Source organism: Xiphophorus hellerii, chromosome 7 (genome assembly GCF_003331165.1).
Source record: "Xiphophorus hellerii strain 12219 chromosome 7, Xiphophorus_hellerii-4.1, whole genome shotgun sequence".
NCBI lineage: Eukaryota > Metazoa > Chordata > Actinopteri > Cyprinodontiformes > Poeciliidae > Xiphophorus > Xiphophorus hellerii.
Genome location: NC_045678.1, coordinates 4,962,094 through 4,985,785, shown reverse-complemented (window position 1 = coordinate 4,985,785; position 23,692 = coordinate 4,962,094). Strand labels below are relative to the sequence as shown.

General features: G+C 39.8%; 3 protein-coding genes across 3 annotated transcripts; all 3 read left to right on the top strand.

Moving 5' to 3' along the window:
- The first annotated feature begins 3,154 nt into the window (after positions 1 to 3,154).
- On the top strand, positions 3,155 to 7,028 carry LOC116723602 (dehydrogenase/reductase SDR family member 13-like). The gene is made up of 5 exons (XM_032568631.1): positions 3,155 to 3,373; positions 3,439 to 3,557; positions 3,990 to 4,113; positions 4,900 to 5,226; positions 6,057 to 7,028. Exons 1-5 carry the CDS (start codon positions 3,250 to 3,252, stop codon positions 6,311 to 6,313), a joined length of 951 nt encoding a protein of 316 aa, XP_032424522.1. The 5' UTR covers positions 3,155 to 3,249; the 3' UTR covers positions 6,314 to 7,028.
- A 1,655-nt stretch (positions 7,029 to 8,683) lies between these two features.
- On the top strand, positions 8,684 to 12,967 carry LOC116723601 (dehydrogenase/reductase SDR family member 13-like). The gene is made up of 5 exons (XM_032568630.1): positions 8,684 to 8,903; positions 8,969 to 9,087; positions 10,115 to 10,238; positions 10,753 to 11,079; positions 12,406 to 12,967. Exons 1-5 carry the CDS (start codon positions 8,780 to 8,782, stop codon positions 12,660 to 12,662), a joined length of 951 nt encoding a protein of 316 aa, XP_032424521.1. The 5' UTR covers positions 8,684 to 8,779; the 3' UTR covers positions 12,663 to 12,967.
- Positions 12,968 to 16,759: 3,792 nt separating this feature from the next.
- On the top strand, positions 16,760 to 23,475 carry LOC116723668 (retinol dehydrogenase 12-like). Its single transcript, XM_032568736.1, has 5 exons — positions 16,760 to 17,026; positions 17,092 to 17,210; positions 19,265 to 19,388; positions 20,251 to 20,577; positions 22,478 to 23,475. The coding sequence occupies exons 1-5, from the start codon at positions 16,792 to 16,794 to the stop codon at positions 22,732 to 22,734; spliced, it is 1,062 nt and encodes a 353-aa protein (XP_032424627.1). The 5' UTR covers positions 16,760 to 16,791; the 3' UTR covers positions 22,735 to 23,475.
- Positions 23,476 to 23,692: the final 217 nt, after the last annotated feature.

Below are 23,692 nucleotides of genomic sequence, written 5' to 3'. Positions count from 1 at the left end.
TAATTAAACTGTCAAAACAGAGTGTCGTTGCCAATTTAATCATTAGTCATCTGAGCGTCGTATCAAAATATTGGTTACAAGACAATTCATTCCACAGACGGGGGAGGAAGTGATGCAGATTCAAGCCTCTGGAAAACCTCAAATATCATCATGTAGAATATTTCTCAGGAAAATTGCTTGTATAATTTGGACTTCTGTCACAGTACGTACACTCGTCATAGCAATATGTGATATGTAGTTTTCTGCTTTTAAAGATGAATTTTAATCTTTCTTTTTCGAGGATGGAAAGATATATCCAACAACTTTAAGAGGTTTTTTTTTAACAAAATTTTTTCACAGAAGTTTAATATCTTTGTGATTTAATATCTAATCCAAAACAAGATTATTGTCACACACAGACCTCAAACATATACAAACATGAGCTTTTACTAGTACTGATGAAAGTTGGAAATATCTCCCTTTTTATAATGCAGACATAAATGTACTGATTTACAAATGTATCTGATAACTCTGCAGTAGTACAGCTCACTGAAATACACCAACAGCTTCACAGGTTTGGTCAAAATGTAAAAACAACTTTCATTTGTTCAGTCGGTGCAATTAGGAGTAAAACAGCCAATGGAAAATAAATAACAAAGAAACTGAAACAATAAGATCGACTACTTTGGTCAAACATGTAAAAATAAACTGCAGCAAACCTTTCAGATGGTTCAGAAAGTGCAATTAGGAATCTTAAATATGATGCAAAATAAATAATAAAGCATGAGCTCAGAGCACAAAGCATAGAATTAGACTAAATAGATCTGCTCTTGTGGACCGGTCACATCGTCACCGATACCCGATTAAAATTTTTTTTCAAAAACAGAACCGATACAGATATAATTATCGGATCAATGCGTCTCTAGGAAGGGTGTACGTAGTTTGTTTGTCACACAGTTTTTCCAGTTTGGCTCTTCTTTATGCGTTACAGATTCTCTTAAAGCACAGAACATATTTATTATGTCCTATTATGTCCTAATATGGTCATCCAGTCTCATGACAGTGAACAAATGAAAAAGCAACTATTCCAGGTGTCGACCAAGAACAAGACCTGGAGCCATAATGTTGTAAAATGTTGATCTGCGCTGTACGTTGTGAGAGGTTCTGCTGCTGTGTTTGTGTTGATGCCTGTTCCCTTTGCTGTGACTCTGCTCCAGAGTTGATGAACCCGACCCGGACTGTCTTCTTGATTCATTAAATGCAGCGTGATTGGTTGTTACTGCAGCAGCTTTACTTTGGGGGAGGGAGGGGGTAACAGCACATCCAGTCGGCCGCCTCAGAAGCGGCCTCAGGGGGTAAGTCGGGTGCTGAAATGAGTCACTCCCACTGGCCGGCGTGCTTTCACACCTTTAATCAAACCCTCTGACTGCTGCGCTGCTCTGACTTTTATGACTGTACTCTAAACTACTAAAGAGTCCTCTGTGCTGTTAGTGGTGCAGATGTGGATATTCCCAATCTGATTAAAGTGAAGCAGATTACTGTAGCACCCACAGTGGGGTGTTACAGTGATCTGAGGATAATTAGATGATCCATGAATAGGTGAAGGCAGAAAGACAAACCGAGAGTATCGAGGAAAACATGTTTGAAACGTACCAACGCTAAAGCAACCCTCAGAGCCACCAAAGACAGTTTATAAAGTAACTTCCAGACCTGTCAAGTCTGGAAGTTCTGGGTCTGGTCTGTATACCCAGAACCAGAACTAAAACATGGAGAAGCAGCATTCAGCTTCTACGCACCACAAATCTGGAACAAACTTCCAGAACAGCTGAAACACTGAGCTCCTTTAAATGTAGACTAAAAGCCCAGCTGTTTAGAGTTGCTTTTGAACCATAATAAATGATAAATCTACCTACATATTTGATGTGTAATAATGATTTTGATGATGGCACTCATCAAAATGTAACATTTGTTGCTGGTTTTCTCAGTTGTTGACTGCATGGTGTTTTTTATGTCTTTGTATTTTTGTCTTTATGATGTAAAGCACTTTAAACTGCTTTGTTGCTGAAATGTCCAATACAGATAAACTTGACTGACTTGATAAAGCAAGACTTCAGTGGGGACCAGATACAGAATCTATATGGGACGTTGTTACTTTGGTCGTTACGCAGAGCTAGTCACCATAGATGAGCGTAGGAACGTAGACCAACAGAGTCAGGACAAACTGGTAAGGTGTCTGTACTGCTCAAGAAGTACTACAGGTTGTACAGACACAAGTTTGAAAACCACATTATGTAATAAAAAAAAGGCTTTCTCCAAGCAATTCCTTTTTTTGAAAGAAATAAAAAGGCTGCTAGTGCCTTTACCACAGAATTTAACAGGTTCTACGAAGGCCACTGCAGTCCTGAGCTCAGGGTCATTTTGGGGGTTCATCCTCTAATAAAGAGAGGCGGGCCTCCGAAATGTCATTAATTATAGATAAACGTATTTAATGTTAAATGAATTTTCTCATGTGCAAAGTTTATGTAACATTTCCACAAAATAACATTTTCAGGTCATCCTTCCAGGGCAGCAACAATTGCCTCTCTCAGTTATTTTCTTCTGCCTATCAAAGCTTTCACCTTTGACAGACAAACATTATCTAACCTATGACTGTAGTAGTTAAGTATTGCAAATTATTACTATGTACATAGGTCACAAGTCCATACAGAAAAGGGGTGTGTTTGTTTGAATAAGGTTTGTATAAAAACTGAAAGTGCTCCAACTCCATTCTCAGGCAATCCGGTCTCCTGTGAAGCTGACAGGCCAGAAATAATGTACGCCATAGTTCTGCTGGTGGGCTTTCTCATAGCTGCGTACGTCTTCCATGAGACGGTGGTGAAGACAAAGAGTTGCACCAGCAAAGCAAAGTTGCATGGCAAAACTGTGATAGTGACTGGTGGGTAAAGATTTACGTGAAGTTTCTATTTCGTTTCTTTTTTCAATTTTCTTTCATTATTTTCCGCCTGCAGGCAGCAACACTGGCATAGGGAAGACCATGAATCTTGCATAATCTGGCCACTTGAAATTGAACAAAGCTGAACTTTACCACACATGTCATTATGAATACCAGGCTTGTTAGATCTGTCAACACCGGCTACGTGGGCTGGCCTGGCTCTGTTAAGAACTTCCAGATTTCTGCTCTGCTGCAATCTGATTACATGCAAGTCAAAGTCCAGCCCATTCAGGAAGAGGCTGTTTGTGCTTCCTCAGTGCAGCTCCAAGGCAGCAACAATGTTCTACATTCTGCTGGTGCCGGGACTCGTCGTCCTCGCTTACTTTTTCCGTCAAGTTGTGGTAATAGGAAGGAGCTGCAAGAGCAACGCAAAGCTGCATGGGAAAACTGTGATAGTTACCGGTGGGTAAAGTTTCTGCTTTGTAGCGATGATGTGCGTTTGGTTTTTGACCGCTTTCCGCCTGCAGGCAGCAACACTGGCATAGGGAAGACCACGGCCATAGAGCTGGCCAAGAGAGGAGCCAGAGTGATCCTGGCCTGTCGCAGCAAGCAGAGAGGAGAAGCTGCTCTGCAGGACGTCAAGAGGGTGAGAGTCTGCTGGTCATGTCTTTGTTTCTCACCCAAAATAAAGACAGTGTTGTTCCTACAGCAATATCTCTTTTTAATGCAGGACAAAGTAGGGGGACTTGTACCTGATATAGTGTAGCAACTGTTGGCCAATAATGAAATGCACTGTATTCTGCCCTTTATGTGCTTATATTTTTATTTTTTTAAATTTTTTTTTATCTTTGATACTTTGTCTTTTAGCCTTCTGTATTTGCTGCAATATTAATTGCCCAAATTGGGATACGAATAAAATGAATCTGAGTATGACACTGGCACTACTGAGAATTGTGTTCTGTCTCATTTTACAGTGAATAAGATTGTGTGCTTTATTTATTTGGTAATCTACATTGCACTGCCATAGATGCAGATGCAGTTTAACAGTTGACTGATCAGTTTTTAATGTCTGTTTCAGGAGAGTGGCAGCAACCAGGTGGTGTTCATGCAGCTGGACCTGGCTAGTCTTAAGTCGGTCCGCAGCTTTGCAGAGAACTTCCTGAAGACAGAACCCAGACTGGACATCCTGGTCAACAATGCAGGTAGGAGTTCTGTCCTCAGCCTCGATGATATACTGGATATGCTACTTGTCGACAGTCTCAGAAACCCCATGAAGACAGAGTATATTTAAAAAGTAATTTCGTCCTACAGAGCCTAAAGGCTGCGACATAACTTCATCTGAATCTGAACAATTGACATGGTTTCGGTTTAAACCTTTCATACAAAGGCGCAGTCCACCTTAGGGGTAACCCTCATGCTACAGTGTACCCTCCTATCTGAGAGGCCTCCCCAGTTCCTCCCCACATTAACTGGTTTGGTTTTAGGAAACGCTCACAGAGCTAGTGCAACACTTTTCAGCAGACAGCCTCCTCCATTACGACGTTACAGCTTCCGTAGAGAAATTATTAACCACTCACCAGTCTCATCATTCTAGTAGTTATTCAGTGAAATATCATACAAATGTATGTAATTTCTCATGGTGTCTGATGTTCCTCAAAAGTATTTATGTCTCCAACGGATACAAAAACCAGATAGTGGAAGCAGAATAGTTGAAGAGAAATAATATCGCTGTCTGAGCGCATTTCCACTTAAAACACTGCAACTAGCTTCAGACCAATCACACAACACATCGCACAGAGCTCTGTTGAAAATCATTTGACCCGGTCTGGGGTCGTGTTTTGGCAGGCGGATGGCATTCTGAATAAAATCACGCCTCTACATCAACGAGAGCCGGTTTCGGCACTTTGCATGACGTCTGTCGGGGCCTTAAATACTGTCAAATTTCACCCATACCTTATTTGACAAGGATCGTCTGTGTTTCGTTCTAGGTCTGTTCAATTTTGGTCGAACTGAGGACGGGTTCGGGATGACGTTCGGCGTCAACCATCTCGGCCATTTCCTGCTGACTAACCTGTTGCTGGACCGACTGAAGGAGTGCGGACCGAGCAGGGTGGTGAATGTATCGTCTGGAGCGCACAACTGGGGAAGAGTAGATTTTGACTGCCTGAACACCCACAAAACTCTACGGACTGGGACGTCATTTGTGGACGGCCAAAGAGTTTATGCAGACAGTAAGCTGTGCAACGTTCTCTTCACCTACGAGCTTGCCAAGAGACTGAAGGGAACCAAGGTCACTTGCTACTCCCTCCATCCAGGTAAGCTACATAGGGGTGGTTTCTTATTCAATCCACTGACAAGCACAAGTATTTGACAAAGACTAATGAAAATGTAAGAAGAAGAAAGTGAGTGGCAAAGCACATCACTCAAAAGTTCAGTGAATGTAAAGACTTTTATTGATCACTTTGATCCCACGGCCCTTCATGTCTCCAGGTTAACCTGACGCAAACAACTTTGGAAATGGAAAACATGCATGCCTTGTTTGTTTTGAAGAGTTTGTTTGACCCTAATCCAGCCCTAACAGGAATCTTAATGTTTGTATTTCTTCTGTCGCCTTGTAGATATGGATTCTATTATTTTGCAGTTTTCTTTGTTTATTGTGTGGTTTGACCCCCAAGTTCAGCCGTTTCTCTTTGGGAACATTGTCTATTCCCTTCATTGTTTTTTTATTTGTGAACAGTTCTCTGAAAAATAAAGGGCTCCAAAACATAGAAGCTACCCTGCAATGTTGCAGACATAAGAAATACACAGTCATCTCATAGGCCGCATGTTTACAAATGTTTCAAATATGTTAACGGACCTTTTTTTTTTAGATTTGTTAGATTACCTCAAGTTTAAGCAGAAATAAAATGGCCACTGCAACAATATTGTTGAAATTCTTTGGTAAACTTATTACAAGTGGCACTTAAGAGATAAAATAAGTGGCTGTGAGTTTTCATTGTAATCATTTTGCACAGGTCAGTGGCCCCAGGATGATATCCAGTCAAAGAACGAGTCTTTTCTACTAGCACCTTGATTTGACCACACATGGCTAAAACTAGCTTATTTATTTTTGTGCTGCAAGCTAAAGCTTTGGCTCTTCCTGCAGGAGTCGTCAGGACCGACATCATCAGGAACGCGAGCCCGACTTTTCAACTGGTCGCGTTGAACGGTTTAAGGTTTTTCATGAAGACGCCTCTCCAGGGAAGCCAGACCACGCTGCACTGCGCCCTGCATGAGGGCATCGAGCACCTCAGCGGGCGCCACTTCTCCAACTGCACCGCCAGAGACGTACTGGCCAAGGCCAAGGATCCGGTCACGGCGAAGAAGCTGTGGGAGATCAGCGAGAGATTCTGTGACCTCTGAAGGGTGTTTTGACTCGTGATGGTAACTTTCAATCTGTTTGCAAACACAGAAACCGAGACCAAAGTTGACACTTTCATGTGACTTTTCTTTAACTTTCCAGACATTGTAGAAAGAGGAAGGGAATTGACTTATTTTAGATATTACATAACTTATGAGCCATATGTGGAATTTTAATTGGAGCGTAAATAAAGAGCATTTCTGACATCATAATGCAGCAACTGTTCTTACTTTTTGGCTCTATAGTCTTTTTATGGGGAGCTAATGGGACCATCTAATGATGTATGACTGGCTTATTAGAAACCATTGTACTAAAAGACATTCTAAGTTTTCAGCTCATTATTTACCCTGATAAAAAGGAAAGAGCTGTTACCAATGGAAATGTTTCTGAAGATTAGTTCCTTTGGAAACTTGAACAGCTAATGGCACAAAGCTTTGATTTCTCCATTAATGTTTTTTTTTTTTATGCCTGATGAATAACATGTAAATCTGTTAATGAGGCGCCGTCACAAAGGTTATGAAGGAGCAAGTTTAGTGGTGGAAATGTACATTACAGTTATTTCATTATTTAAATATATGTAGCTAAATTTTATGTAAATTCAAGAGTTATTGTTGTAAATGTAAATTAAATAGACTTCCAGTTTTTCTGGGGAAATTTTTTTGACAATTTTCAAATGTTTTACCTGTTAACCCAATAAATTTAGAACCATGAAGCTGAGTTTATTTGTCTTTTGTTTCTAATGAGAAGTCTAAATATAGCCTGTAATTACTATAAAATGGTGATAATTCTCCAAAATGGCCACGTTCTTACAGAGTTTGGGTTATAGTTGCATATTTACTTCTTTAAATGAATCCTTAGGAAACAACATAAACAAAGTACAGCAGTCAACTGAAAATGAACTATGAATCAGCTTTGTCTGGGGACATAAAGAACATTACAGCAGCTTTCTAGCGAACCTTGAGTTTTCATACTACTTTAAATTGTCCATGTTTTTATCACGTCAGCCACAAACGTCAGCATATTTTATTCAGGTATTTCGCCTGGACCAAAATCAGATCATCTAGAATTGGAAAGTAGAGGAAAAGTAACAGATGGGTTTTCAAATTTATTCAATTAAAATGTTTCCATTTTCACAATTAACCTATATTTCATGTTTGATACGCATACTAAAAGCTAGAAAACAAAAATATGTGATACTTAGAAACTTTTTTCTTTGGAAAGACATGAACTGACTCCACATCCCCACTTCCCTGTAATCACAAAATACTTTATGGTTTTCTTTACTAACTCAATCAAAATCCACGTTGATGTTCACAAACAATGAATCTGACCTCGGTTCCACTTTTCTCTTAATAGACATTTAAAATATGAATATAGTAATTAGAATAGTGCCGTTAATGTGATCTGGTGCATGAAGTCAGTGTGTTGCATTTCATTTGTTTAGAACACCTTTCATCACTTTCCAGATAAACTATCAACATGAATGAACACTGTATACATTATCATGCACATAGTTCAACTCTGAACATGAATTAACGTGCACATGGTTCACCCATGTGTGAGCTAACCTTTAAGCTACTTTTTGGAGATTGCGCAACACTACCATAGTGAAGTCAGTCAACCACTGCCAGCCTCTTTAAGGAGAGGCGAACAGGTTTGTTTTTTCTTTAAGGGATATTAGAAAACTCTAAATATGAACTTCTGTGAAATCAGCTCTATCCTTCACACTAGACTGTTGTCCATACAGCCAACTATTGTATAATAAAGTTTAGTCATTTTTTTTTCACGTTACAATCAGAAGCATGTTTTCATATTCAATATGTTTTATTGAGCTTTTATGTTACAGTATTTTTTTTATAACTGTATGGTATTTACAGTGAAATTTTGCCCTTACTATACAGTATTTTTTATTCTTTATTCTGTTTGCGTGTATAATTTTATATTCTGTCTCGGTGTGAGTCTTTTTGTTGTTATTGCCCTTCATTTTGCTGCCGTTGCACAGAAATGTTCCTACTGCAGGACAACAAAGGACATTTCTGTTGCATCCTGTGTTTAATCAGGTCAGATCTGGAGCTCTGACCCGACTGACTGGCTGGGCTTTGCTTGGGTTAAGTTCTTGAAACGGCTTCATTGTTTTTCACACACCATAAAACATTAACTTATTGCCAAAGACCAGCTGGTGCTGTTTTTAGAAGCAGTAGAAACCCAAATGGAAGTACCTAAATGTGCAAAATGTGAATCTTGCATAATCTGGCCACTTGAAATTGAACAAAGCTGAACTTTACCACACGTCATTATGAATACCAGGCTTGTTTGATCTGTCAACACCGGCTACGTGGGCTGGCCTGGCTCTGTTTAGAACTTCCAGATTTCTGCTCTGCTGCAATCTGATTACATGCAAGTCAAAGTCCAGCCCATTCAGGAAGAGGCTGTTTGTGCTTCCTCAGTGCAGCTCCAAGGCAGCAACAATGTTCTACATTCTGCTGGTGCCGGGACTCGTCGTCCTCGCTTACTTTTTCCGTCAGGTTGTGGTAATAGGAAGGAGCTGCAAGAGCAACGCAAAGCTGCATGGGAAAACTGTGATAGTTACCGGTGGGTAAAGTTTCTGCTTTGTAGCGATGATGTGCGTTTGGTTTTTGACCGCTTTCCGCCTGCAGGCAGCAACACTGGCATAGGGAAGACCACGGCCATAGAGCTGGCCAAGAGAGGAGCCAGAGTGATCCTGGCCTGTCGCAGCAAGCAGAGAGGAGAAGCTGCTCTGCAGGACGTCAAGAGGGTGAGAGTCTGCTGGTCTTGTCTTTGTTTCTCAGTGAAACTAGGAAGAAAAGCAGCATGAAGCTGAACAATGAGGCAGGATTAGACTGAATATAGAGGGAGAGAGACAGCACAGCTATGACAGCTTGTGTGTTTTCCAAAATATTTTGACACACAGATATTTTAACGATGCCGAAAAATTCTAATAATCGGAAAACAGCTAAATATCCTCTGGGGGAGAACAAAAATATTGTCTTGAAAAGAATCTGATTTATCAATATATTCCAATTAATGATCTTAATGTGTGCAGCTTAGTGATACAAATTGCACTTCATAAAACTAACCGGGATCCTCAAGGAGCCCATTGCAAACAGAAATGTTTTCAAGAGCAATATTTCTGGCGCTATAAATCCTGTTCCAGGGAGTCACAGCCGTGCAAAAAAATAATAGTTTATCTTATTTTTTGTCTTTATCACAATAGTACCACAAAATATGTCCACCTCTATGGACACCAAAATATTATTCCCACTTAAAATCGGTAAACTCTGATTCAGGCTTATGGAATCATTTCACATGGTCAGATCATTAGTTGTTTTGAAGGAGGTTCCCTCTCATGAAGCTCACATATTTAACTTATACAGTTGTTGTTTTAGTATGTAGCGATAGCAGAGATACTGGAAGTCACCAAAGAAAAAAAGCTTATGGGAGATTATCACGCTTAATGTTAATTATATTTATTATGATCACTTGCGGACACACAGGTCCATGGGGTGCCAGGGCGCCAGAATAGGGTTTTCTTGAAACTATGTAAACTTCCATAAAAAATTTTATTAGTATTTAGGATGCAAAGAACAAATTAACTATGGTTTCTTTTACCTATTTCAACCTAAACTGGAGGTCATTTTGACTGCAGGGAATTTTGCACTGCTCTAATGCAATTTTTCCAGGAGCTGCAAAAGTAGTCTCATATTACAGCGAGTCAGATTGTATGCTTATTTCTTTGCCTATGGTTTAACAGTTGACCCATCAGTGTTCAATGTCTGTTTCAGGAGAGCGGCAGCAACCAGGTGGTGTTCATGCAGCTGGACCTGGCTAGTCTTAAGTCGGTCCGCAGCTTTACAGAGAACTTCCTGAAGACAGAACCCAGACTGGACATCCTGGTCAACAATGCAGGTAGGAGTTCTCGTTTCAGCGTCTTACATTTTCATGAAAAGTTTTAATAAAATCAATATTTTATCATACTTGGTCACAAGTTACACATGTCAATCTATGTTTTTTTAAAATGATATCCTGTGCACAAGACCCCAAAATTACTTTTGGGGGGTTTTGGGAGATCTTGGTATCCACCAGGCTACACACTAAATGCAGTATTTAGTCAATTATCAATTAAGTCAATGATTCTAATGTGGATGTAGCCAAGAGACCTGTGGTATCTCTGGAAGACCTACAAGTATCCACAGCTCAGATAGGAGAATCGTTTGATGGGTGAACTTTGTGCCATATATTCTACAAATCTGACTTTAGCTTCTTAACAGAATGTTCAAGTGTTTAAAGCTGTTAAGTTACACATGAAGTGAATCTAAGTAGCCAGATAGTTTCAGTAGGGAGACTCAGTAAGTCCTCTCTTACTGTGGTTAAGAAGACGTAACTCAGAAAGTGACTCTTGGTTCTCCATGGTTTGTCCCAGGTGTCCTCCTGATAGGTCGAACGGAGGACGGATTTGGTTTGATGTTCGGCGTCAACCATCTCGGTCACTTCCTGTTAACCAACTTGTTGCTGGATCGGCTGAAGGAGTGCGGACCAAGCAGGGTGGTGAATGTGTCGTCTGCGGCGCACAACTGGGGAAGAGTGGACTTTGACTGTCTGAACACGCACAGAGATCTGAGAGTAGGAACAACAGGGTTAGACTGCTTTGGGATTTACGGCGACAGTAAGCTGTGCAACGTTCTCTTCACCCACGAGCTCGCCAAGAGACTGAAGGGAACCAAGGTCACTTGCTACTCCCTCCATCCAGGTAAGAACCAATCAAGCGTTGGTAAGCCAACTGAGTTTACCACAGTCAATTTTTTACTTGTGTGCAACTTTGTTAAAATGCAACTTTTTTGCAACTTCAAAAATTAGACCATAACAAGGCCTATAAAAACCTTTTCCACAACCAATGAGGCCTTTATCTTTCAGTCAGTTTGACTAACCTGATAAACCTCCATTGTCCTGGTAGGACTTTCTGGATATTGGCACAGTTGAGTCTTTTAGCTAAAGCCATTGTTTGCACATAAACTGGAAAAGCCCAAAAACATCTAATTGTACGATTAGGAGAAAAACACAAAGCACTTTATACTAGAGCCAGATTCACTCATAAGTGACTTGCCTAGTGGAACATTGACATATGAGAGAAGAGAGATGGAATTGAACCTAGAACTTTCCGGTTGCAAGACAACTACTCTCCCCACCGAGCCACAGTTAAGATTAAAACTTAAGAAGCTGCAGAAATTTCTGCTTAGTACTACTAGCTTCTGGGACCATTTTTCCTTCCCTATTATGATTTGCATGGATAATGCAACCAGGAGGGATCAGAAGCCAGTGATTAGTTGTGTCAGTACCAAGTCTGGAAAAACGCAGAGGGTTGTGTCAGTGTGGACTGAGAAAGAAAAGGGTTCAAGTCGTTCCACCATGGTGTAGATGGAAAGAGAAATTGAGTAGGAGTTATCCTGAAAGAGGAGTTTGAAAGCAAAAAGTGTCAGACTAGACAGGCTGACGAGACAGAAGCCTAAATTTAAAGGTATGGTGATCAATGTTGTTAGTGGTTAATCCTTCCAAATAGAATATGAGAATCCCAAGAGTTGAGAGTGACGAGTGGTGCAGACTTTAACGAACTTGTTGGTTAAGGGAACAGGGGTCATGAGGAAGCAATGGGTAACCAGGACAGGAGCAAAGAGGGACAGAAGGTGGTGGACTTGGTGAACAGGACATAAAGTTATGTGACTCCAAAGCACGAATGTTCTGGAAACTCACCCTAAGACTCACCATCATTCTGTCCAGTTTCACTCATGCCTGGACTGTTCCAGAAACTACATTCATACAATAGCATGTTTCACAAGACACTTCCTGAAACAATTTCCGTGATGCATGCTCCTGCTGACCCCATGTCACTTCCATTTAAAGCAAATATTATCTATTACATTTTAGAAAGTCACAGTTTCACATTATGTGCTGTGACAACATGTGTTGGACAGAGAAAGCTGCATACTAGCTTCCCCATTACAGCGGTAAAATAAGTTAAGCTTATTGTTTCTCCTTGACTGTAAGACCAGGTAACCAAAAAGACTTTATGTTCTCACAGGAAGCATCTTGACTGAACTGCAAAGGAACCAGAGCACAACTGTTCAACTGATACTAAAGAACATTGAAAGGTTTTTCTTTAAGACCCCGCTCCAGGGAAGCCAAACCACTCTGCACTGCGCCCTGCAGGAGGGCATCGAACACCTCAGTGGGCGCTATTTCTCCAACTGCACCGCAAAAAACGTCTTCGCCAAGGCCAGGGACGATGCCGCCTCAAAGAAGCTGTGGGAGATCAGTGAGAGGTTCTGTGGCATCTAAAGCGTGTTTTAATCCTCTTTAACTAAAGTTACACATTTTACCTGAGATTTATTTTAAGCAGACTTTAAACCAAGCTCTCCACCAGTGTTTTGTTTCCTCTAGAGAGAGGAGCTCTTGAATGACATGAATGTAAACCGCTCACATTTAGAAGTCAGGCCAGCATCGGTTTTATTATCTGCACTTCTGTTTGCCCTGTTAAGTGTTTATTGTACCAAGAGATTGTAAAGACAACTTTGTGCGAATCTCGTCAGTTCCCTTGAAGCTACTTATCCTGGAAGAGTAAAAATAAAAGTTTTTAATCAACCTGTCTGCATATCTCATATTGACATTAAACAGACATGTACAGTGCAGGCTGATAATGAATGAGTAGCTGCATTGTCATTGACTATATAATTGCACGACCTGCAATTACAAAAATAAATCTGTTTCATGGAAACTCGTCAATTTTGAAAACATTCAGGTTTTTCAGTACAATGTTCTTGCACATGGATAGGGTGGTTTTACAACTGTATTGAAATTAGTGTATTTTTTAAAAACTGCAATGGAAACACATGACATCATGAGTCATGTGATCAAGGAGGATGATAGCATGGCATGTTTTTGTTTTTTTTTTTGGAGTGACTTGGCACATGAACAAACTCATCCACACGTGATTTTACTGCCACCACTTCCTGTTGTCTTCTTTGTCTTTTCGTCAGCAGTAACATTTGATTATTGGTCATACGGTTATCTCAAGACTAATGGGAGGTTTTTTTATTTTTTAATTGCTGTATTTCCATTAAGCTAATTTATTTTCATAATTCCAACTTGCGCAAGTGTATGGTCAACAGGAACGCAACTTATGTTGGTCGTTGGCAAATTTAAAAACAACAAAAGCTTTAACCTGTAGACATATTTTCATCTAACACGCAAACAGACAAAACAAACTCACCTAAAGTAACACAGGGAACTGAAATACTGGTTCAGCTAAATCGCATGGGCACAATAAGGGAAGACAACATGGCTGCCACATAAACAATGCAATAAACCCCCCAAAACACTCTCTGGTATGAAGCAATGAGGCCACCAGCTGTACTGCAGGAATCTCAGCCCTTAGTCAGGAAGAAGAAGCCAAAACAGCCCAATAACTCAAACACAGAGATATTATTACAACATAAAACTGAATTTTAACCTCACACTGTTGATATGTGTGCACTCCACATGGACAGTGTAAGCTGTAATGGAAAAAATAAATGTATTGTATAACAGTTCAAGTAGTGACAACAGAGTAAAACCAAGTTGCGGTGAGGTGTGGATCTCACCCTGTGTGGCTCGTCGTCACCCTCAGAATGAAAATGTCACTTTTCAAAAAGTCATGCTTGTCTCTTCAATAAAGGTAAAAATACGTCAAGTATTTTTTGAGTTTCATGTCAAAACTAGATCAGGAGCATTCTGGCTTATCTGCTTGGTCTGTTTCTTGTCTCTTTTTGCTGCTCTTAGTCTGATTCATCCTCACTTATGAGCCTGTTTGCCATGGAGAAGCAACCAGGGGTCAACCAGGGGTCACCCAGAGGTCAACCAGAGGTCCTCCATGGCAAATAGGATCCTGACTTCAGTGGGACACTCAAAACCCTCCACCCATAAGGTGCCAGCCCACAGAGGGGAAAAAAAAATAATTTTGTTTTGTTTCTGTGAGTGAGGCGTACTGGTTGTTGTATTTTCATCATTTGTCATTTTGATCAAATTTAGTCAGCAAAGCCTAACACAAGCCTAATACAAAAATGGCTTATAGTACAAAAAATGTTGGCCAAAAAATATCTGAGACGACAATATAGAAGGTGTGCTACTGGCACTGTGGTTATGAATATGAATACAAAGGTTGGTGCAACCAAAGAAAAAAATCACATTGTAGCAGTTTGGTAGCCTTGAAGCATTCACACTAATAAAGAATAAAGAGAAACTGGAACTCAAAAGTGAAAAGGAAAATCAGAAAACGTTGCAGCTAGATTATTACTGGTTTACGTTCCAGACCAAGACCTGCTGTTCTCATCCTTTAAGATGACCGGACTAAAGGCTGATGTGGAAAAAACAACAGAGCAAAGTTGAACGATTATCCTCCTACCTGGCTAAATAAACACAGCTATTGTCATCAGCTCAGGTACGCCAATTTATCTTCAAACATGACACGGCACAGTGGAGGAAAGTGCATTGTGGGAAACTAGAATAAAACTCCTTCAGTCATTGCTGCATTTGTCATTATCTTTGGTATGAATGAGAGGATAGATGTGGTTCTCATTTTATCTGGGTAGGGGTTAAATGTGCTGACAAGGTAGATGCATAAACCTCATACCTGACAACAAAAACTAACAAAAGTTTTCTAAAAATTCTCCATATTGGGCTACAGAGCACAAGAACAGAGATAATCAATGCTAAAAAGCTATAAATAATCTGGCATTGATCAGAAACTTGTTTGGAAATGCTAAAAGTCGAAGCAGTGGATGCGATCAGCTGCATGAAGTGGTCGTACCGCGTTTCATATTTTTAGGGAGCAATAATCTGGGACATGGGAGTGAACATGAATTAGCACTGTGTATCCAGTTAGGCTAACTAATAATCACCATGCACGTAGTTCAGCCATGAACATGAATTATTACTGTGCACGTGGTTCACCTATGAGTAAACTAACCTTTATGCTGCTTTTTGAAGATTGCACAACACTGCCAACAACCAGCAGCAGATTCTTTAAAGCTGGGAGATACAAGCTTGTCTTTTCTATTAGGGTATTAGATAACTTTAATAATAAACTGTTAAACAAGCTAAAATTAGCGCCGTCATTCACAGTAAACTCATGTCCATGAAATCAGATTAGATCATCTCAGTAGTAGTCATTATCTCCACTATTCTGGCACTGATATAATTTTATTATTATTTGTTTATTTCATTCATTTACAGTTTAAAGAAAAAAATATCCTACAGTGGCTTGCAAAGGTTTTCATGAACTTTTCCATATTTTGTCACAGTTACAACCACAACCATGAATATGTTTGGTTGAAATTTTATGTGAATGACCAACACCAAGCCGAGTGCAACTGAACAGGCTTGCAAAAGTATTAGCAGCCATCAGGCATTTTCTGAAGGCAACTGGTTGCACTCAGAGAAAATGGGGCTGAATAATTTTGCACAAACTTTTCAGGGTTTTTTTCATCTGTAAAAATGTTTTGAATCATGTATAATTTGTACATTTAGCCTCTCCTCACTCAAAAGTGAATTTGCAATTCTAAACGTTGTGTGGATGCATCTTTAAACACAAAACAGGAAGTGTTTATATCTAAAAATAAGAAAAAAAAAATCTTTGTAATAATACAGAACTCTACTGAATCAATGTACTTCACCATAAGTTGATAAGAAATGTGTTCAGTTCAATAACAAGTACAATAAAATTGGCAGTAAAATACCAAATAAAATATAATACCGATAAAAAACAAGATATACTTAATTTCAATTGCAGCAATTTCCCTAAAAACTCAATGCAATTAACTTAGTCGTTGTACAATGGTCACTTCACAGTCCATACCCAAGTCCAATTCAGATTTGCATTAAAATAAATAAATTAAAAATGTGCGTCACTTTTCTTCCACTTCACACTTTTGGATTTGTGTTGGTCTGTCTCAGAGTTCTAATCAAAGATGCTGAGATTTGAAATTCTTCTAAAGTAAAATGTGAACAAATTCAAGGGGTGTGAAAACTTTTGTCTCACATACAGACATTGACTGTTGTTCCTGAATGATGTCATGGCAGCTCCCCAAAGATAAGCAGTGACACTTTTTATCTCCTTCAAAGCTGAAATGTGAACTGTGTGTCACCGACTACAATTTCCACTCAAAGCTTTGGCTTGGATCAAAAACAAACAGGAAAAAAACAAAACACTTGAGTATTATTACAATAGAATGAAATTAAATATTGCTGTAATTTTACTCCCACCTTCTTCCAGTGTTTTTTTTTTTATAGTCCCAGACAACTGGAGCTGAGTTCAACTGTAGTGTTCTGGCATGATTCAACAAAACACACCCAGCATTATGGCAACAAGCAGCTTCGTGGGCCGGGCCACTCTTAAGAATTTCCGTTTTGTGCTCTGCTGCAATCTGATTACATGGAAATCAAAGTCCAGCCCATTCAGGAAGAGGCTGTTTGTTGGAATAAGAGCCAGTGCACTCTGCAACGGCTCCCACTGCTTCCTCAGTGCAGCTCCAAGGCAGCAACAATGTTCTACATTCTGCTGGTGCTGGGACTCGTCGTCCTCGCTTACGTTTTCCGTCAGGTTGTGGTAATAGGAAGGAGCTGCAAGAGCAACGCAAAGCTGCATGGGAAAACTGTGATAGTTACCGGTGGGTAAAGTTTCTGCTTTGTAGCGATGATGTGCGTTTGGTTTTTGACCGCTTTCCGCCTGCAGGCAGCAACACTGGCATAGGGAAGACCACGGCCATAGAGCTGGCCAAGAGAGGAGCCAGAGTGATCCTGGCCTGTCGCAGCAAGCAGAGAGGAGAAGCTGCTCTGCAGGACGTCAAGAGGGTGAGAGTCTGCTGGTCATGTCTTTGTTTCTCAGTGAAACTAGGAAGAAAAGCAGCATGAAGCTGAACAATGAGGTAGGATTAGACTGAATATAGAGGGAGAGTTTAAATGACTTTAGTACTGGTCTGTACAACGGCGTATTAGGACCAATGTAGAGGTGGGGAAAAAAATTGTAAATTTCTGTTGAAATTGAGATTATGCTGTATTTTCTTGAAAAAAAAAATACTAAAAATCTCTGAGTTTGAAAAGTGGGAAATTTGTTAGAAAAAAATTTCATTTCAAAATGTTGATTTTGTTTGGCAGAAAGTTTTTAAAACATTCATTAAAAAGGTTTTATAAAATGCACATCCTCTAGGAAGGAATCAATAACACAGATATTCTCATATAAAATGGGCATATTGATCTATGTGCGTGTTGGTAGATCATGACTCATCATTTTAAAGGAGTTTTCTCAAACATTTAACTTGTTGACTTTTTAAAGTGAGCGTGAACAGTATGGTGACATATAAAGTTGAATTGGGCCTTTAGACTCTCAAATTAAGTTCAAATCAGTTATTTCCCTGAACAGGAAATAGAGGAGCCTATTCAAAACTGTTCAATCCTAAATGGGCTAATCAGCCCACTTAAGCAAATTCACCCTGCCAGCGAACCACAGGATCGTAAAATTAGTCTTCAAAAACACCCAGATATTATCACACAGCCCCAGGCTCTTGCTGCTGTTTATGTGAAATATCATTCCTGCACAAACAGAACTTGGTTGCTTCTCTGGCATAAACTGACCGTGCTAACGCCACCATCTTCTCCCATACAACGTCTCCAAAAGACTTTAGTGAATTTCTTCTGGCCTGGATGTCACTGGCCTCATCTACAGATGAGTGAGGACAAGGATTTATCGACATCGTGTCACGGCTTTCAGGCTTCAAACACTGCAGAAGCTGCTATGTGGTGTTGGACTACCATGGTTGGTTACGGTGCGTCTTCTGCTAAGGAAAGCAGGACGTAATGGATACGATAAACATCTGTTTTCGCTGAGACGAGGACCTTTGGATTTGACTGGTCTCACCCTTTTCTACCAATCTGTGTTAAATGCTTGGAAGATTCTCACCTTTGAGAGAGAGAGAGACTGACTCAACAGGATGATGATTATGAGTATACCTTTCCTTCCCTAATTGTCTCTCCTACAGTGGATCAGTGGCAGGATGAGCCAGAAATGTTGCTGTCTCTCCAAGATACACCTTTAAGTTGTTCTGAAGGCTGGGGAAGAAAGTTTTGTATAATGTCTGTGTGAAGGTGCTGAATTTACACTCTGGTAGAAGTGAGGGTGTCAAAGTGGCTTGAGTTTTTTGACTCCAGCTCTACCCAGAGAGGCTGTTGGCGGTCCCTGTATAAACCCCCCATTGAGAAGCGGGTGGGTGACCTCCAGTGGAGGATTGCGCGTGGGGCCGTAGTTACACACAGGTACCTGACACACCTTAATCCTGGCGTTAGTGTTTACTATTGTCATCGTTCTCAGGATGAAACATTGTCTCATTTATTTATTGAATGTTTAAGATTGAATCCTCGTCTTGTTCTTTTAGGTCATTTGTTTGGTGGGTTTGGTGAAAAGTTTAACTGTATTTTTATTTATGGTCCACGGTATTGTCCACGGAATATGAAGAAATCTATTCATATTCTTTTAAACTTTATTTCTGGGACTGCAGAACTGGCAATATGGTTGTGGAGAAAAAACAAAAAGAACGGCCATCAAACGGATGATGCTGGTGTTTTATTTCAGAGGCTGGTAATTGCTCGAATTCGTGTGGAGTTTGAGTTTTTTTTAAGTTGACACAGAATATTGATGTCTTTGTAAGCAGGTGGAGTATCAATGATGTTTTGTGTTCAGTTGATATGGCATCTTTAGTTTTTCCTTTCTGATTTTGTATTAACGTTTGTGTTGTTGTCTGGCATTTGGAGTGTGAAATAAAGGCAATTTTGAACTCAACTCTCTCTGGTATGTAGGCAGAGAAGTAAGAGTTGTTGCCAGATATTAGCTGACATGTCAACGTCTGTTTCAGGAGAGTGGCAGCAGCCAGGTGGTGTTCATGCAGCTGGACCTGGCTAGTCTTAAGTCGGTCCGCAGCTTTGCAGAGAACTTCCTGAAGACAGAACCCAGACTGGACATCCTGATCAACAATGCAGGTAGGAGTTCTGTCCTCAGCCTGTTGCAATTTCAGCAAAACCATCAGTAAACTCGATACTTTATCTCCACTGTGTCACAAATTCACAGTTGACATGTCAATAATCAGAGCTGGGTAGAGAACCCAAAAATTGTAGCACCACTTCAACATATTTTTACTCAAGTTTAGTTATTGAGTAACTGATCAAATTATCAATCATTTAATATTTTAAAATTGCATCATCAGAAGGAGGGAACCAAAATATAAAGTTAGGCAGAATTTCAGTTTTTTTTTTTTAGGGACCAAAATGACAATAATTTATATAAGTAACAAAAAATAAAGTACGGCCTCATCAGTTTCTTTGAATGTAAATCTTATGAAACTTTAACTGAAACTGCAGCTGTGTGTCTACGTAATGACTTTTGGGATATTTTGCGACATCTAGGTTTACGGCAGAGTAAAGAATAAATGCATTACTTAGTAAATGATCAATGAAGTAAATGAATTATTATCCAAGAGACCTGCGGTAATCCTGGAGGACCTGCAAGGATCCACAGAAATATTTTTATGGGACAAATTTTGTGTTATGCGTTCAACAAATATAACCCTAACGGAAAAGGAGCAAAACAGCGGAATCTTTTTTTTTTTTTTTAATTAAAACAAGCATTAAAAAGTATAATTTCAAATGTGCCACAAGCAATGTGGACACAGAAAACATAAAAGCAGGAGTTGAACTTAAATCCACAGCATAGTTGGGATTTTTATCTTTAAGAAAATTTTAAAACCGTGTATTCCTGTCCCTCCGTTTCATAATTACGCGGTGCTGTGTTTGGTTCTATCGAAAAATGACAACTGATATTAAATATCAACGTGGTTTGTCCTAGGCCTCTACATGATGGGCCGAACGGAGGACGGGTTCGGGATGATGTTTGGCGTCAACCATCTCGGTCACTTCCTGTTAACCAGCTTGTTGCTGGACCGGCTGAAGGAGTGCGGACCAAGCAGGGTGGTGAATGTGTCGTCTACGGCGCACAACTGGGGAAGAGTCGACTTTGACTGTCTGAACACACACAGAGCTCTGCGGAAAGGGACGTCTATGTTGGACAGCTTCGGAATTTACGGCGACAGTAAGCTGTGCAACGTTCTCTTCACCCACGAGCTCGCCAAGAGACTGAAGGGAACCAAGGTCACTTGCTACTCCCTCCATCCAGGTAAGAACCAATGCAAGCGGTTTGGGCTCACCACAAACAATGGATCTCAAAGGTTATGTCCACACTGCAGCCTAAAGTGACCCAAATACGATATTTTGTGAAATCGGATTTGTTTGGGGCGGTCGTTCATATTTCAAAATATGTGCGATTTGTAAGTGATCTTCAGTGTGAACTCCAAATGACCTGAAAGTGTCCCACATGCACAGTAGAGGGCGCAATAACGTCACACACACAGAGCGTGCTCAGCGTTTTGCCAACTGCCATGTAAAAGAAGAAGTAGTGCTCAGTGTGTGTGGAAGTAAATGTAGATGCTAATGATTCAGCATAGCTTGCGATTTTGAAGTTGTTGCCCGACCGGAGCCAGCAGGTTAACAACTTGATCCGCGTTATCGTTGCCATGGTTGTTGTTTTTTTCCGCTTGGGCGTATTAGTATGCAGAATGTGGACATTTGTTGAGTATCGCTGACGTTCAGGTCAGATGAATGCGACCTAACCGTACAGATATTTGAAAAGATCCAACAATTTTATGATTTTAATTTCACTTCTTATTTAATGAAAAAAAACTGTAATTGCGAAATTGTGAGTGTTTTTTTTTTGTTGTTGTTGTTTTACATTAGCAGAATGTAAAAAAAAAAAAGCACATTTCAGAACATTTGTAGATAAAATCCAGCTAATGTTTGCCATTGAAAACGCCACAGTTTGCGAAGAGATTACAAAGGACTGAAAGAATCTCACTGTACAAAAGTTATCAATCTGGAGAAAGATAGAAAATTTCACTGTAGTCTAGAGATGCTTTGGAACAGAAAATAATCATTTGGGACGGTGTGATAAACTGGGGATGTTTAAAAAAAAAAAATCTGGGATTAAGAGAACGAGATGGAAACCGGACAGTGAGATTGCCAAGACCTCAAGAGCAACCATGAGGGAGCTGCAGAAATTATGTTCAACATGTAACAGCAGTCTGTTGTCATTTTTACACGTCTAGACAAATAAAGTTATAGGATAGAATCGTTTTTACGTCAAGGAAAACATCCAGGCCAGACTAAAATCTCCTCAAACTTTGGCTAAGAATGTTTTTCAGTCTAATGAAACTAAGTTGAACTCTCAGGACTTTTTTTTTTTTTTTGGAGCTGGGGTTTCTGTCAAAGTGAATGAAGTTAATAATTCCAAATGTCAGTCGGTGTTGAACTCTGTCAGGCTAGAAAGCTGAAAAGGGAATTCATTTGGCAGCATTGGAGCAAGTCGAAGAATACATTTTTTAAAAAAAGGGAAACTAAACTAAATCCCAAAGAAAATCACACACAAGTCCACAGGCCATGTCCTGGCTTGTGGACATGGACGATGTGGAATGCAGATAAACTCATCCAGAAGAATAATAAGAGCAGCATCAGCTTACCACTGTGTCTACTTCCCCGACTCGACTGTTTTATATTTGATAAGTGACATTCACAGTGTAGTGTACCAATTCCCTAAAGTAGAGTTATGCAGATTTTTAGTTTTAATGAAAGGAATGTAGAAAAACTGCCAAGTCTCAGGTTTTTCAGAGTTTTAAAAATATATACTCAATTTGTAATAAATTTGTTAAATATACACTTATACCAGAAAGTTGTGACAATGAATTGGAAAAGTCTTCGACTTGTTGCCATATCTGTCTTTTTTTTTTTGACAAACCTTCCAAACAAACCATGTTGTTCATTTTGCAGATTTTGTTTTGCCTCAAGTTAATCGTTTCTCACGTACTTGAACGATTTTCACTGCTTCCCAGTACTAAGAAGCAAAAGTGCTTCAAATTATACACTGTAGAACATGACCATACAGCTTCTAGCCACACAGGAATCAACAGCCTCAGTTGTTTACGTTGTAAGACCAGGTAACCACAAAAGACTTTGTGTTCTCGCAGGGGGCATCAAGACTGAGCTGCAAAGGAACGCAGATGCGACCGTTCAGATGATTCTATCGAACCTTGGAAGGTTTTTCTTCAAGACCCCGCTCCAGGGAAGCCAAACCACTCTGCACTGCGCCCTGCAGGAGGGCATCGAACACCTCAGTGGGCGCTATTTCTCCAACTGCACCGCAAGAAGCGTCTACGCCAAGGCCAGGGACGATGCCGCCTCAAAGAAGCTGTGGGAAATTAGCGAGCGGTTCTGTGGCATCTAAAGAGTGTTTTGATCCTCTTTAACTAAAGTTGTTCAAATAAAATCCATTATTTCTTAAAGAGTATGAATACGCCGTTATCGACATGTAATCCTTGCAAGATATCTTGTTTAACTCAAAGTTTAACTTACAATTCTTGAGGCCCATCATACTGGCAAATCGCAGAATTCACTCTTTTGTATAATAGCAAAGGTGAAACTGTGAGTTTATTAGGATATGGATACATAAGAAAACACCAACAACGCATTTTCCATGATAGGCCAAGTTTATATATACAGCAATTTAAGCAGCTAAAGGGAGACAAGAATGGAATTAATATAAATCTGTCACATTTTGCAACTAAAGCATTATCTGCACATGTGCACACTGCTGAATGAGCCTCGTATTATTAAGAGAACGTATAAATCTCGATAATTCTTTTGGGACTACTGATCTTGGAAGAGTACAGCTGAATGAATCAACCTGTGTATATCTATAAGTTGATGAACGGAGGTCGAATTTGCAAACTACAAGAATTTCCTGTTTTCAAAACAGATATACAAAACTTTCACTGTTAAAGGCATCGGCACACCTGCAGGCATAAAGTCGCAATCATTTAACAGTGAGCAGCATCTACTCATCAGATGGTAGTTAGGATTAATGTGGGCCGTGTTGGTGAAAACTGGACATGTTAACCAGTTTACTTCTTCTCTACCCTTATTGGAAATGTATTGCAATTAAAAATGAATTCTTGAAAACCACAAACTGTGGCTTGTCCTTTGACAATTTCATATTCATTTGACATTTTTTCCAATGACAGGCAAGAGATCATCCCTAATTGGCTGACTGCTGCGATCCAATTCTTACAGTATTTCAATTGGTCTAGGCAACAGAAGCATTAAGGTTATTTTGCTAGTTCAAATATGAGGTAAGCTAATTTCTTAAAATTTAGAAAGACTTTTTAGATGTTCTCTGATGTCTT

Excerpts from the sequence above, each read along its gene's own strand:
- LOC116723602 (XM_032568631.1), top strand. The coding sequence starts at position 3,250 with ATGTTCTACATTCTGCTGGTGCCGGGACTCGTCGTCCTCGCTTACTTT. Across the intron at positions 3,558-3,989 it reads CTCTGCAGGACGTCAAGAGG|GAGAGTGGCAGCAACCAGGT; the intron begins GTGAGAGTCTGC and ends TGTCTGTTTCAG. Across the intron at positions 4,114-4,899 it reads CATCCTGGTCAACAATGCAG|GTCTGTTCAATTTTGGTCGA; the intron begins GTAGGAGTTCTG and ends GTTTCGTTCTAG.
- LOC116723601 (XM_032568630.1), top strand. The coding sequence starts at position 8,780 with ATGTTCTACATTCTGCTGGTGCCGGGACTCGTCGTCCTCGCTTACTTT. Across the intron at positions 8,904-8,968 it reads GAAAACTGTGATAGTTACCG|GCAGCAACACTGGCATAGGG; the intron begins GTGGGTAAAGTT and ends TTCCGCCTGCAG. Across the intron at positions 10,239-10,752 it reads CATCCTGGTCAACAATGCAG|GTGTCCTCCTGATAGGTCGA; the intron begins GTAGGAGTTCTC and ends GGTTTGTCCCAG.
- LOC116723668 (XM_032568736.1), top strand. The coding sequence starts at position 16,792 with ATGGAAATCAAAGTCCAGCCCATTCAGGAAGAGGCTGTTTGTTGGAAT. Across the intron at positions 19,389-20,250 it reads CATCCTGATCAACAATGCAG|GCCTCTACATGATGGGCCGA; the intron begins GTAGGAGTTCTG and ends GGTTTGTCCTAG. Across the intron at positions 20,578-22,477 it reads TTGCTACTCCCTCCATCCAG|GGGGCATCAAGACTGAGCTG; the intron begins GTAAGAACCAAT and ends GTGTTCTCGCAG.